This window comes from Macaca thibetana, chromosome 14, assembly GCF_024542745.1.
Source record: "Macaca thibetana thibetana isolate TM-01 chromosome 14, ASM2454274v1, whole genome shotgun sequence".
Lineage (NCBI taxonomy): Eukaryota > Metazoa > Chordata > Mammalia > Primates > Cercopithecidae > Macaca > Macaca thibetana.
The window spans coordinates 117,212,661-117,228,317 of NC_065591.1; the positions used below are offsets into that span (position 1 = coordinate 117,212,661).

The 15,657-nt window shown below is 41.0% G+C and overlaps 1 protein-coding gene across 2 annotated transcripts; it reads left to right on the plus strand.

Annotated features, from left to right (window-relative positions):
- Positions 1 to 289: 289 nt before the first annotated feature.
- PATE1 (prostate and testis expressed 1) lies at positions 290 to 2,860 on the plus strand. 2 transcript variants are annotated; one of them, XM_050755754.1, is made up of 5 exons: positions 292 to 343; positions 651 to 686; positions 1,390 to 1,425; positions 1,712 to 1,834; positions 2,618 to 2,751. In XM_050755754.1, exons 1-5 carry the CDS (start codon positions 292 to 294, stop codon positions 2,749 to 2,751), a joined length of 381 nt encoding a protein of 126 aa, XP_050611711.1. The 2 variants fall into 2 exon arrangements, with proteins under 2 accessions (XP_050611710.1, XP_050611711.1); XM_050755753.1 differs by lacking the exon at positions 1,390 to 1,425 and having other exon boundaries at positions 290 to 343; positions 2,618 to 2,860.
- Positions 2,861 to 15,657: the final 12,797 nt, after the last annotated feature.

Genomic DNA, 15,657 nt, shown 5'->3' on the forward strand with positions numbered 1-15,657 from the left:
TCTTTGCATTCTTTTACAGTATGGTATAGTGAAAAGACCATAGAACCTGGCATCTGAGTGGTAGAACTGGAATAAATCAGATTCAGGATTGACCTAGCCATTCCCTCTCCCGCCAAGTTGCAAGGGAGAGAAATTACAGAGACATTGATTTCCCTAGGAGCAGCGTATGCCTTCCAAGAGCTTCCACAACGTCCCCACCCCTAACCTTTCGCAGGAAAGCCCAACTTTGCAGGGGTATAAATAGGCACTCTTGAATCTTCCTGCTATAGCCTGGCCCTCCCTCTTTCCAAAATGGACAAGTCCCTCTTGCTGGAACTCCCCATCCTGCTCTGCTGCTTTAGGGGTGAGTCCCTAGGGTTGACAGCTGGTAAGAATCCTGAATTTAGGAACAAGTGAGAGCACTCATGGCAGAGGCCTTCTCATGGAAGTCCTATCGTAACAGAAACATGATGAGCTTCTGCTCTAATGTTATGCCTTCTACCCGGGGTATGTCATATCCCCAGGACCTTAACTAAAGCTCTTCTCCCTTCCTTTATGGGGGGAAAGAGGCAGATTAGAGAGGAATCGAGTGGATTTCACAGAAGCTTTGAGATGGGGTTTGGAAAATGAAGTCTGCAGACAGTGTATCTTTTTTTTTTTTTTTTCAACAGCAGTATCTGGATCACTTTTCAAGAGAAAATTTGCAGGTGAGTAGAAATAGATAAGTGGTATGAGAAGGGGCAGGTCTGAGGAGGAAAAGATGTGTGGGGTGAGGTGAGCACCAGGGGCTAAAAAAAAAAAAAAATAGAAATAGACCTTGAGTTCCAACACTCAACAACCTCTTCCAGCAGGACAGAGCTGGGATGGGAGCTGATTTTAGATTTGACAAAATAACATTAGCATCAACGGACAAGGTCAGGAGTGAGTGTCAGTGAAGGGCAAGGAAAAGGGAAAGGAGGAAGTGGAATGTTGGCTTTTCACGTGTTGCTTGGCCAAATCTAAAGCATGACAACTTCAGGAATTCCAGGTTGTCCCCATTGTCAGATTCCAGGCACCCACAGGTAAGAGTCAATTAAGACTCTTACCTTAATTGTGCCACACAGAGTCAATTAAAAAGAAGGAATGAAGCAAAAAAGCATGTGCACTTATCTTTCTCCTTCTGGTCTGTGCTGCATCCTATAGGAATGGTTAGATGAATCTGAGAAGCCTCGAAGAGGTGAAGAGATTTAGAAGGAGAGAAGAGGTGCAGAGATGCCCAGTAGGTGACTAGTCATTAGGGGGACAGAGGTCCTGGAATGGCTCCAATTTAAGAGTACAGGATGGACCCCAAAGGGCAGATTATAACAACCCAATACAAGAGTAAATCTCAGGCACATTTCAGATGTGTTTTCTTTCTCTTTGCCAGTACAGACAATGAAATAGCTACTGTGGAAGCTGAATTTCCTCGTAAGTATGAAGAGGACCTGCCGATCATCTCAGTCTTGATACTGTTTCACTTTTCCTTGTTCCTCCACCTTTCTTTCCCCTCCCATTTTTCAGGCTAACGTTCCTGAGGCCATAAACCTCAGTCACTCTCGTGGCTTAGCGTATTTCCGCAGAGGAAGATGTTCATGCTTGATGGGCTCTGGCAAAGTCCTCTGGCTCCAGGCAGACTTCTAACCCAAAAAGGGAGAGGGGTTCTTTTGTGGTAGTGCCATTGTTTCTCAATCTCTCTCCCCACTCTCTGGCCAAGTGACAGAAATTGTTCAGTGTAGGATGTGCCACCTCCAGTTCCCGGGAGAAAACTGCTCCAGAGGAAGAGGAATATGCACAGCAGGAACAGAAGAGGCCTGCATGGTTGGAAGGATTTCCAAAAGTAAGTTGTGGGTTGGGGAAAAGAAGAATGGGTAGAGGAAGTAGACAGGGACATATCAGCCACAGGGGAAAGGGGAGACCTTACTTTACTTTTACTATAGGCAGTCTCACACCTGGGATGGCTGATTCCTTCATCCGCATCATATACCGTAATGAAAATTAGATGGAAGTGGTCACTAAGGAGGGTGGGGGCCTACAGCTAAGGAATTAGTATTTTGAGAAGCCTGAAGAAAACAGAGGAGAATAAATCGAGGTGAGAGAATAGGTGTAATCTATGTCCAATGGGTAACAGTGAGTCGTTGAGAGGAAGGGGCTTTTGGTCCTTGTGCCTCTTGTGCCTGTCTGGGTTTCCTTACAGTTGGTTTTAAACTGTGGAAATAGAAGCGCCAGCGTCATCAGTAGACTGTGGCTGAATTGCCCTGGATGGTTAAGACAAGACATCATGATTTCTCTTTTTCCACCCTTTGTGCTAAATTGTCTCTTGGCATTTATAACCCTCACTTAAATCAGTGTTAAGATTCTCAAGAGAAACACCCAGCTTTGGCATTCCCTGAATTACTGTTCTTCTTACTGCCCTACCCCCAGTAATCATTTTAGACTGCTCCATCGCTGCATTTCTTTTGGGAAGCCCCCGACTTGCAACATCTTCCAGTTCTTTACATTTGAATAACGGAGCTTTGAACTACACAAGATTCTCTCTATATGTTGGTGTGGTCTGGAGAAAAGTTTTTTTGCAGAAGTTTCATGGCCAGGCTTTCTGATCTGTTTTTAATCCCTTCCACAGGGGACGGTAGTCCCTGGTTAACCTTCAAGGACTGCCTGAAGAACTGTGCTGACGTGAAAGGCATAAAGTGGAGTGTCTATTTTGTGAGCTTCAGCTGCTGCAGGAGCCACGACCTGTGCAATGAAGACCTTTAGAAGTGAATGCTTCTTCTGTGACTCCAATTTCTGGGTGAGGTTGTTGCCTCAGCCTCTTCACAATGACTTTCTTTAAAAAAATCTCTCTCACACACACACACGCACACTACAGAAGAGGATTGCAAAGACATGGCTCCATCTTCTGCACATGAAAGGAAAGTCCCTCTCCTTTTCTAGTCTCTGTCTCATCCCTTAAAATAAGTAAATAAATAACCTTGAGAGCAAGAACAAGATCAATATATCCTGCAGGTTGCCATAAACCCTTGCGCTTTCACTGTATAGCCAGTTTGTTCAGAAAAGAGGGAAAAGGATAGTTTAATTTCAAAAAAGAATCCCTTCCTCTTTCCTCTGCTGCTTTCCTTCCTTCTGTGGCAGGGTATTTTAATATTTTTCACATTTTTTTTCTCTCTGTGTTATCTTTCTTATCCCACTCCAAAGAAAGCACATAACTGTGGTCTGAAGGGATGGGGAGTAGCAACATAAAAAGAAGTGGCTCAAGTCTTCTTGGAGTTTGTTCATGAATGTTAATCCCAGGGTGAGGAGAAGATTGGGACATGGAAAGGAAGCTGCACCAGAACCATGAACAGAGAAAGATTGTCTGCCTTCTAGAATCAGATCTGTTTGGGACTAGTGGTTGGAGAATAAAAGCAGGAGAAGTCTATGAGATTCCAGAGATAGTACCTGCATCCAGCTTCCCTGGCAAACTCACAAGGAGGCATCAACTTCTAGACAGGGAACAACTGCAGGATACTTCCAGGGGACAGAACCACCAGCAGGAACACAAATATTCCCATGCCTAGAGCACGGCATGGAGGAAGCTGAGAACTGTGCGGTCTGAGGAAGCCATTTGAGTCTGGCCACTAGACATCTCATCAGCCACTTGTGTGAACAGATGCCCCATGACCCCAGATGCTTCTCCCACCCTTACCTCCATCTCACACACACTTGAGCTTTCCACTCTGTATAATTCTAACACCCTGGAGAGAAATGGCAGGTTGACCGAACATGTTCACAAGAGTAGAGGCTGATTTCTAATGAAACTTGTCAAATGAAGCCCAGAAAGAGTGATGAATTATATTATATTATATAAAAAAAAAATAAAAATATAAAGAAAGCTACCTTTCTTCTATACCCAAATTGCGTATCCTTCTTTCTCTCTCCTCCAACCTCTTCGTAATTCCTTTAACAAACATATGTTCAAAGCCTACTATGTTCCAGGTACTGCTAGACCCTAGTATGTATACAGCATCATAATCCCTATCCTCATGGAGCTTAAACTAATGGGAAAGACAGATCTTAAGTAAATAATAATAATAGCTTCCACTTATATGACAATTACTATATGAGAAGCATCGCTATAAACACTTTTTATCTTCTGACTCAGTTACTCTTCACACAAATCTGAAAGTCATACTACTCTCCATGTGGGTCAGTCAGAAACCAAAAACGGCACCAGTTATTTTTTACAGAGGCTTTAAAATTAAGAGTGGTTAACCAGGTATTAAAGGACACAAAAAGCCAAAAGGAGATATTGAGTTAACAAAGACAGAAACTGCAAGAAACACCTAAAACCTGTAGGTCTAGGGAAACACAAGGAAAATGTTGGACATCCATACTTCTAAGGTCTAAGGTAATTAAGGTAATTAGACTAATTAGACCTTAGAAGTGCGGGGAAAGGAAGTGCAGCTGGAGGATCTCTTGAGCCCAGGAATTCAAGGCTCTAGTGAGCTATGATTGTACAGTGGCACTCCAGTCTGGGTGACGAAGGAGGATCCCATCTCTAAAATTAATTAATTAATTAATTAAAAAGTGTGAGGGAGGGATCCCTTGGAACTGGAGCCCAAACATCTCAGGAACAAAGGACCTCCGTGAAAATAAAATGCGTACCTTTAGGGAAGGGGAACTGTTCAGATGGTGCTGGTATCTCTGTGGGGCACCAGGAAGCTGGTTCTGAAAGTGTGGGGGGAAAACCATGGAACAAAACCAACTGTAACTCTGAAGCCAACTGCCACTGCCCAGGTAAAAAGCTGTTGAGAGGAAGAGGAAACAGAAAAAGATGCATCTCTTGTCCAGCTTGCCAGTCTCCCTCCAGCACCCCCTATTGGCAGAATTTAACAAGGATCTAGCTTGCAAAAACCACCATCATAAAGCAGAATATAGAAATGTGAACTTAAAACTGAGAGACAATCATTTAATACCAGTTCAATCACGCCTTTGACCTTTCAACATCTGTGCATACCTTTTTATGTGTTTGGACTCCATTAAACAAGAAAGGCAACTTCTTGCTTTTGCCTAAAGAGATGCATTATCCATGCTTGTATGGATACAAGTAAAGATACTCTTATTTTTTCACTAAATAAGGACACAAGAGTCCTAAAGTCATCTCTATCTCAGAGTGATATCCTTGATATTCATTTCCATGCAATATTAAATACTCTTGAAATTCAATCAATTCCACCTGTCAACTACCGTCAATAATTTTATGTAAAATAACAAAGAGATAGAGGAAAACAAGAAGAAAATACGACAAGAAAGGAAAAAGATACGCCTAGGTACCCAGTGTTTGTTTGTTTTTTTAACTGCTAATGAGGCTGCAAGCAATATTTATAACTTCCTTCTTCTGCTACCAATTCTATATTTTGTTTTCCACTACTAGAACCTCACTGGGTCAGCATTATCTATCTGGTGGGATGATGAAAATCTTCATTCTTGAAAGGTTCACATTTTCAATGGCCTGGATTTGTTTTTTCAGTTTCAGAGCTTTATATTTACTGTAATTGGACAGGAAGAATAAAGTAGCACTTCAGAGAATTTCCTGTATTCCAGACACAGTCATCTCTACCTCATTGTGCAACAGCCATGCAATTCCCTTTTAATAATGGGGGTCAGTTTTCTCAGCCTGTAGAATAACCTCTATGCTTATATTGTGGCATGGAGGCATCAGGAGCCCAAAATGGTCTTAGCATTCAAATCAACTAAAGTATTGTTATGTTCCGTAGTGGAAGCATTTCTCCCTTAGTAACTAAGACTTCCAAATTAACAAAAATCAGTTGCAGGAATGGGAGAATTTATTCCCACTTCTACATCTTGATTCTTGGACTTGTGTACTCTGACTATGGGAAAAGCAGAATTATATATTAGTTGCTGGTTCTAAGCATATATTGCATTCTAAGATATAATCTAATCTTTTCAGAGTGTTTGCCCCCAACTTATAGTTAAATTGAGATTTCATCTGACCATTCATTCCATTATTCCATCAGGCTGGTTGCTTCTGATGATGGGGTGCATGGTAAGATAAATGATTTCCATGGGCATGAACATATTGCTCTACTTCTTTGTGGTGAAATAAGTTTCTTGGGTGGAAATAATTCTGTGTTTAAAACACATTGATGGAGAATAAAGCATTCCCTAAGTCCACAGTTAATGATGGTGGCAGAAGCATTATTAAGAGGAACATCCATATCCACAAATATCTGTTTATTCCAGTGAGAATAAATTCTAACCATGACAGAAGTCAAGCTATTAGCAACTAGCCATGAATTAATGTAGACCCGTCCAGACGAAATGGATGAGACACCCTTGATTGTGGTTTAATGCTTAGGGAGTCCACTTCCCAGTTGTTGCCAGAATACCCATTTGTAAATGCCAGTTTCTTCTGTCTCAAATCAGTTCATTATTAAACAGAAAACTAAGAGGCCACAGGTGTGCAATAGAAGAGAGAAGGCAATGGAGCAGAACTACCTGCTCATGCAATTAACTTGTGCCATGCTGGCTGGCTTGAACCTGTTCTCTTGTTGCCTTCTCCTTAGTGGCAGATTGCTATTTAACACGCCCAATCTATGGATTCATGACCCAGAAAACCCAGTTCATGATGGGCAGCTCAGGTATCATGATTACTTGATGATCCATTGTTAGAGAAACTGATTAGAGAAGATTAAATTACTTGCCAAAGTCATATAAATAGAAAATGACAGAGGCAAGAGTCAAACTTAGGCTGCTTGTCTCAAGTCTTTACTCTTAATGATTACGCACAAATAACTAAGAAATAACTATAACAGGTGTAGGAAAAAATACAGGGTGATAAAAACAGAAGACAATGCTAACTGGGGTCTTAGGAAAGCTCTTTCTAAAGTTACGTTCAAGCTTAGAACCGTGGGCTAACCTATTAGGTCAGGGCAAGAGGGAGACGGTCGGGGGCAACCATGTACCAAAAGCACCTTCCTTCCAGGTAAAGGGAACAGGAGGTGCAAACCATCTGAGGAAAGAAGTTCCCTGCATGACCCCTTCCTTTGAGTGTTGTTTCTTTTTTCTCGTGAATTCAATGATTCTCTTTAGCCCTTTAGAAATCACCGTGGCCCCTGTGTTTTTTGTTTTGTTTTGTTTTGTTTTGTTTCAAGGTACATCTGCCTTAGGTTTAAGATTCAGCTTTCTATTTTGGAGGATAGTAAACTCTCTCCTCATACACAGACTTATGAGATTATAAGAACAGAAGGCATGCCGGGTGCAGTGGCTCACGACTGTAATCCCAGCACTTTGGGAGGCCGAGGCAGGCAGATCACCTGAGGTCAGGAGATCGAGACCAGCCTAGCCAGCATGGTGAAACCCCATCTCTACTGAAAATACAAAAATTAGCTGGGCATGGTGGCACGTGCTTGTAGTCCCAGCTACTCAGGAGCCTGAGGCAGGAGAATTGCTTCAACCCAGGAGGCGGAGGTTGCAGTGAGCCGAGATCACACCACTGCACTCCAGCCCGGGCAACAGAGCAAAACTCTGTCTTGAAAAAACAAAAAAACAGAAGACAGGCTATTTGGCCCCCAAGAGATAAAGATATAGCATGATCTCTGTCTCTGTCTTCTAAAGTCAGTCCTAGATAAGCTCTGAAACTGGGTTTCTATAAATCAACAAAACCATGAGAAGTTTGAGAAGTTCTGGCTGGAGGTGTTCAGTCGTCTGAAGCAGTGTGTTTGTGCCAGGGTGGGTCCGTGGGTGGTGGTACTGTTGGCCATAACCTTGGCGTATTAGAGAGCTGTCTAAATTCTGTGCTCACTTATCTTCTACATCTCTGTGGGACTATATCACCTGTTACTTCAACACAGAAATTGGCATGGCCCAGACTATATTTTTGGGGCAAGAGTGCAAGGAATATTGTCAGGTCAGAAGTTATGTGTCTGTTCATTTCAAAGCCCCAGGAGTTGCACATTACAATTTAGTAAAACTGCCTCATTCCAATGCTACTTCCCTTTAAGGGTTTAATGATAAATCTCGAATAAAACAGTTGTTTGGTAATACGTATGTAAACGGGAGTTACTGACTATTTCATAGTCCCTGGAAACCACCTCTTTAGGGCTAATTCCTTCCCCACTCTTTGAACTCACCAAGACTATTGGACTAGGATCTGGCCTTTCTAAAATCCATTTTCAGGTGGAGATTTTGATAACCCTGGAGGAATAGAAATCCACAGACAAAAAAATAATTATAAACTGAAGAGTACAATTATGCTTTAAAAAGCCACTAAATTAGTGTACTAAACAAGATGTACTATCTGAAGCCAAATTATTAGAAGTAGGAATTCAAAATAAGAATGAAAATTTATTTACAGATAATTAGAAGTATAAGTTGAAACAAAAATCATCAAAAAGAGATAGGTAGGAATATTTGATATAAAGTATAATCAATAAAATAAAGAACAAAATAGATGGAATATTAAAATAGATCTTAAAAGATGAACAGAGATAGGCAGTTGGAAGATCAGAATGAGGATATCTTCCAGAATACAGTAAGAAAGAAGAGGACTTAGATGGGAGATTTTTTATTATTGATTCAATTTCCTCACTCATTGGTTTATTCATATTTTCTATTTCCTCATGATTCAATTCTAGGAGGTTGTATTTTTTCTGAAAATTATTTATTTCCTCTGAATTATCCAATATGCTAGTGTATAACTGTTTATAGCAGACTCTTACGAACCTTTGTATTGCTGTAGTATCAGTTGTAATGTCTCCTCTTTCATTTCTAATTTTATTTCTTTATTTTTCTCCTCTTTTTCTTATTCTAGCCAAAGGTTTGTTGATTTTTTTGTCTTTAAAACAAACTCAGTTTTATTGATTTTTTTCTATGTCTTTTCTGGTCTCTATTTTGTTTATTACTGCTCTGATCTTTATTATTTCCTTCCTTCTACTAACTTTGGACTATGACCGGAGAACAAAAAGTTCATAGAATACAAGTTAGAGAAATAGGAGAAAACATTCACATATTGAATGTATGAATACCAAAGACAACGACAAGCCTTTAAGCATATCCAGTGAGAAAGAGCCATTCATCTACCAAGGAAATTATGCATAAAGGGAGAATGAAATGCCAAAGTTCAAGTACCTTAACAAGGAAACACAGAACATTCTTCAGAAAAATAGTTACGTTTAAGAGTTATCCCAGCACTTTGGGAGGCCGAGACGGGCGGATCACGAGGTCAGGAGATCGAGACCATCCTGGCTAACACGGTGAAACCTCGTCCTCTACTAAAAATACAAAAAACATTAGCCGGGCGAGGTGGCGGCGCCTGTAGTCCCAGCTACTCGGGAGGCTGAGGCAGGAGAATGGCGTGAACCCGGGAGGCGGGGCTTGCAGTGAGCCGAGATCATGCCACTGCACTCCAGCCTGGGCAACAGAGCGAGACTCCGTCTCAAAAAAAAAAAAAAAAGAGTTATTTCTAGGGTAGAAAATTATTAGTCAAAATATCCAGTTTCATAGAAGATTGCAACAATCTTTGATGTCTAGGTATTTGAAAGACCCTTTTAGTAAGGAAAAAACATAAGTAGAAGATACATTTTTACACACTTCTCTTCCTAGATAGGAACATAAGAATGATACTTTTGAATGTTCTCAATGTACCTATTTATCAGAATCTGCTTTATAACAGAAAATACTACATGTTTTATGCAGTTGTAGAATATTTTCTCATTCTTATCTTTTTTAATCCTTTTGGATTTATCTAATATTTCTTATTTCATTTATATTACCTAATAGTTCTTAAATTATATATTCTTTAATAATTCTTTTAGTAGTCATAATTGGGGTTTTATAGTCTACCTTAAATTAGTGCATTTATCACCTATTAGCAATATTAAAATCTTGTAAGAGTTTGACTCCAGGTTAGAAAAGAAATGTTTTGGGTGGCTGGCAAGATGGCCGAATAAGAACAGCACCAGTCTGCAACTCCCAGCAAGACCAAAGCAGAAGGTGGGTGATTTCTGCATTTCCAGCTGAGGTACCCAGTTCATCTCATTGGGAATGGTTAGGCAGTGGGTGCAGCCCATGGAGGGCAAGCAGAAGCAGGGTGGGGTGTCACCTCACCCAGGAAGCACAAAGGGCTGGGGTACTCCCTCCCCTAGCCAAGGGAAGCCATAAGGGACTGTGCTTTGAGGGACTGTGCTATCTGGCCCAGATCTACAGTTTTTCAAGGTTTTTGCAACCCACAGTCCAGGAGATTCCCTTGGGTTCCTATATTGCCATGGCCCTGGGTTTCAAGCACAAAATTGGGCTGCTGTTTAGGCAGACACCGAGATTGCTGCAGGAGTGTTTTTTTGTACCTCAGTGGCACCTGGAACCCCAGCAAGACAGAACCATTCACTCCCCTGGAAAGTGGGCTGAAGCCCTGGCTTAGTGGGTCTCACCCCTGCAGAGCCCAGCAAGCTGAGTATCCACTGGCTTGAAATTCTCACTGCCAGCTGTTGGGAACAGGCCCCCAAATCTGCCCATAAGCTAACCCCAAAACTGGCCATAAACAAAATCTCTGGAGCACTGTGACATGTTCATGATGGCCATGATGCCCACACTGAAGGCTGTGGGTTTATCCAAATGAGGGCAAGGGACACCTGGCCCACCCAGGGTGGAAAACCGCTTAAGGCATTCCTAAGCCACAAACAATAACACGAGCGATCTGTGCCGTAAGGACATGTTCCTGTTCCAGATAACTAGCCAGAGCCCATCCCTTTGTTTCAGCCCATCCCTTTGTTTCCTGTAAGGAATGCTTTTAGTTAATCTATAATCTATACAAACAATGCTTATCATTGGCTTGCTGTCAGTAAATATGTGGGTAAAACTCTGTTCGTGGCTCTCAGCTCTGAAGGCTATCAGCCTCCTGATTTCCCACTCCACACTCTATATTTCTCTGTGTGTGTCTTTAATTCCTCTAGTGCCACTGGGTTGGGGTCTCCACGACCAAGCTGGTCTTGGCAGTCAGCACAGAAGTCTGAAGTTGACCTGGGATGCTCAAGCTTGATAGGGGAAGGGGCATCTGCCATTACTGAGGCTTGAGTAGGCAGTTTTTCCCTCACAGTGTAAACAAAGCCTCCAGGAAGTTCGGACTGGGCAGAACCCACTGCAGTACAGCAAAGCCACTGTGATTAGACTGCCTCTCTAGATTCCTCCTCATTGGGCAGGGCATCTCTAAAAGAAATACAGCAGCCCTAGTAAGGAGCTTATAGATAAAACTTCCATCTCCCTGAGACACAGCACCTGGGGGAAGGGGCAGCTGTGGGCGCAGCTTCAGCAGACATAAACGTTTTTCCCTGCTGGCTCTGAAGAGAGCAGTGGATCTCCCAGCACAGCGCTTGAGCTCTGCTGAGGGACAGACTGCCTCCTCAAGTGCGTCCTTGACCCTCATGCCTCCTGACTGGGAGACACCTCCCGCCAGGGGTCGACAGACACCTTATACTGGAGAGCTCCAGCTGGCATCTGGTGGCTGCCCCTGGGACAAAACTTCCAGAGGAAGGAGCAGGCAGCAATCTTTGCTATTCTGCAGCTTCTGCTGGTGATACTCTGGCAAACAGGGTCTAGAGTGGACCTCCAGCAAACTCCAGCAGACCTGGAGAGAGGGGCCTGAGTGTTACAGCAAAACTAACAAACAGAAAGCAATAACATCAACAAAAAGGATGCCCATGCAAAAACCCTATCCAAAGGTCATCAGCATCAAAGAGCAAAGGTAGGTAAATTCACAAAGATGAGGAAAAACCAGTGCAAAAAGGTTGAAAATTCCAAAAACCAGAATGCCTCCTCTCCTCCAAAGGATCACAACTCCTCACCAGCAAGGGAACAAAACTGGATGGAGAATGAATTTGATGAATTGACAAAAGTAGGCTTCAGAAGGTGGGTAATAAGAAACTCCTCCAAGCTAAAGGAGCATGTTCTAACCCAATGGAAAAAGCTAAGAACCTTGACAAAAGGTTACAGAAACTGCTGACTATAATAGCCAGTTTAGAGAAGGACATAAATGACCTGATGGAACTGAAAAACACAGCACAAGAATTTTGTGAAGCATACACAAGTATCAATAGCAACATTGATCAAGTGGAAGAAAGGATATCAGATATTGAAGATAAACTTAATGAAATAAAGCATGAAGACAAGATTAGAGGAAACAATGAAAAAGAAAAAACAAAGCCTCTAAGAAATATGGGACTATGTGAAAAGACCAAACCTATGATCGATTGGTGTACGTGAAAGTGATGGGGAGAATGGAACCAAGGTGGAAAACACACTTCAGGATATTATCCAGGAGAACATCCCCAACCTAGCAAGACAGGCCAACATTCAAATTCAGGAAATGCAGAGAACACCATTAAGATACTCCTGGAGAAGAGCAACCCCCAAACACACAATTGTCAGATTCACCAAGGTTGAAATGAAGGAAAAAATGTTAAGAGCAGCCAGAGAAAGGTCATGTTACCTACAAAGGGAAGCCCATCAGACTAACAGCAGATCTCTCTGCAGAAACCCTACAAGGCAGAAGAGAGTGGGGGGGCCAATATTCAACATTCTTAAAGAAAAGAATTTTCAATCCAGAATAAAATTCAACACTGCTTTATGCTAAAAACACTCAATAAACTGGGTATTGATGGAACATATCTTAAAATAATAAGAGCTATTTATGACAGATCCATATCCAGTATCATACTGAATGGGCAAAAACTGGAAGCATTCCCTTTGAAAACTGGCACAAGAAAAGGATGCACTCTCTCACCACTCCTATTCAACATAGGGTTGGAAGTTCTGGCCAGGGCAATCAGGCAAGAGAAAGAAATAAAATGTATTCAAATAGGAAGAGAAGAAGTCAAACTGTCATTGTTTGCAGATGACATGATTGTAAATTTAGAAAACCCCATTGTCTCAGCCCCAAAACTCCTTAAGCTGATAAGCAACTTCAGCAAAGTCTCAGGATACAAAATCCATGTGCAAAAATCACAAGCATTCCTATACACCAATAATAGAGAGATAGCCAAATCATGAGGAACTCCCATTCACAATTGCTACAAAGAGAATACAATACCTAGGAATACAACTTACAAAGGATATGAAGGACCTCTTCAAGAAGAACTACAAACCACTGCTCAAGGAAATAAGAGAGGACACAAACAAATGGAAAAACATTCTATGCTCATGGATAGGAAGAATCAATATCATGAAAACGGCCATACTGTCCAAAGTAATTTATAGATTCAATGCTATTCTCATCAAGCTACTATTGACTTTCTTCACAGAATTAGAAAAAATTACTTTAAATTTCATGTGGAACTAAAAAAGAGCCCATATAGCTGAAACAATCCTGAGCAATAAGAACAAAGCTGGAGGCATCATGCTACCTGACTTCAAACTATACTACAAGGCTACAGTAACCAAAACAGCATGGTACTGGTACCAAAACAGATATATAAACCAATGGAACCGAACAGAGACCTCAGAAATAACACCACACATCTAAAACCATCTGACCTTTGACAAACCTGACAAAAACAAACAATGGGGAAAGGATTCCTTATTTAATAAACAGTGCTGGGAAAACTGGCTAGCCGTATGCAGAAAACAGAAACTGGACCCTGTCCTTACACCTTAAACAAAAATTAAATCAAGATGGATTAAAGACTTAAACGCAAGACTTAAAACCATAAAAACCCTAGAAGAAAACCTAGGCAATACCATTCAGGACATAGGCATGGGCAAAGACTTCATGACTAAAACACCAAAAGCAATTGAAACAAAAGCTAAAATTGACAAATGGGATCTAATTAAGGAGCTGCTGCACAGCAAAAGAAACTATCATCAGAGTGGGATGGTAAGGGTGGGAGGGTAAGGGTTGGAGGGGCGTGAGGGATAAAATACTGCACACGGTACAGTGTACTCTGCTTCAGTGATGGGAGCACCAAAATCTCAGAAATCATCACTAAAGAACTCATCCATGTAACCAAACACCACCTGTTCCCCATAAACCTATTGAAATAAAAAACTAAAATTAAAAAAGTGTTTTGGCTTAGAGTCTATATTGTCTGATATTAGTATAGCTGCTTCTGTCTTATTTTGATTACTATTTGCATTGAATATTTTTCCATTCATTCCCTTTCAACCTGTGCATGTTCTTGGATCTAAAGTGAGTGTCTTATATACAGCCCATGGTTGGGTCTTGTTTTTAAAATTCATTCTGCTAATCTATGTCTTTCATTTGGGGAGTTTAATCTTTTTACATTTAAAGAAAATACAGAAAGAAAGGATTTACTTTTGCCATTTATTTTGTGTTCTGTTTGTCTTTGTTTTCTGCTGGTATAACGGAAGGCCACAGACTGAGTAATATACCTTTTTTAAAAAAACTTATTTCTCACAGTTCTGAAGTCTGGGAATTCTAAGATCAAGGGGCCACATCTGGTGACAGCATTCTTGCTGTGTCACATCATGATAAACGGCATAACGTGGTGAGAAAGTGGGTGTGTGAGACAGAGAGGAAATTAAGGCACACTAATTCTTTTTAACAGGAGGCTATTCCTGCAATAACTAATCAACTTTCATGATAATGGTATTAATCTATTCGTGAGGGTAGTGCCTTCATGAGCTAATCACCTTTTAGAGGCCTCACCTTCCAATACTGTTACATTGGCAAGTAAATTTCAACATGGGTTTGGAGGAAACATTCAAATCATAGCATTCAGCCCCTGGCCCTCCCAAAATTTATGTTCTTCTCACAAACAAAGTACATTCATTCCATCCTAATAGCCTCAAAAGTCTTAACTTGTTCCAGCACCAACTCAAAAGGCTAAAACCCAGAATCTCACCTAAATCAGATAAGGACGAGACTCAAGGCACGCTCCAACCAGAGGCAAATCCTCATTCAGCTGTGAGCTTGTGAGATTAACAAGTTATGTGCTTCTAAAATACAATACTGGGACAGGCATAGTATAGAAATTCCCATTCCAAAGGGGAGAAATACAAAGAAAGAAAGGGGTAACTGGTCCCCAGTAAGTCCAAAACCCAATAGGGAAATTATTAAGTCTTAAAGTTGGAGAATAATCTCCTTTAACTCCATTCTGGGCACACTGGGTTTGGTTTATCAAGGCCTCAAACATCCTTTCCACTATGGCTTTGCTGGGCTCAGTATACCCAGAAGCTTTCATAGACTGGAGTCTCATGCCTGCAACTCTCTCAGGCTGGTGTTGCATACTGACAGTGCTACAATTCTGTGGTCTTTGGTTGGTCCATTGCAAAGGCTTTTAAACTGATATCAATTCAAGTTCAATCACATACAATAACTCTACTCCTTTATAGTTCTGCCACTTTATGTTATTGATGTCATAAATTATATCTTTCTGTATTGTGTACCAATTAACATCATTTATAATTATTTTACTCATTTTCTTTTCACCTGTATAAAATAAAAAGTGGAGTTACAATCCAAAATTATAATAATATCAGTTTTGATATTTGCCCATGTATTTGTTTTTACTAGACATCAGCATATTTCCATAAGGTTTCAAGTAACTCTCTAGCATACTTTTATTTCAACTTGAGGAACTTCTTTTAAAATTTATTGAATGGCAGGTCTAGTGGTAATAAACTCACTCAGCTTTTATTTATCTGAGAATTTCT

Coding starts and splice junctions, on each gene's coding strand:
- PATE1 (XM_050755754.1), top strand. CDS start 292: ATGGACAAGTCCCTCTTGCTGGAACTCCCCATCCTGCTCTGCTGCTTT. Junction 344..650: donor CCTGCTCTGCTGCTTTAGGG/GTGAGTCCCTAG, acceptor TTTTTTCAACAG/CAGTATCTGGATCACTTTTC. Junction 1,835..2,617: donor GGTTGGAAGGATTTCCAAAA/GTAAGTTGTGGG, acceptor TCCCTTCCACAG/GGGACGGTAGTCCCTGGTTA.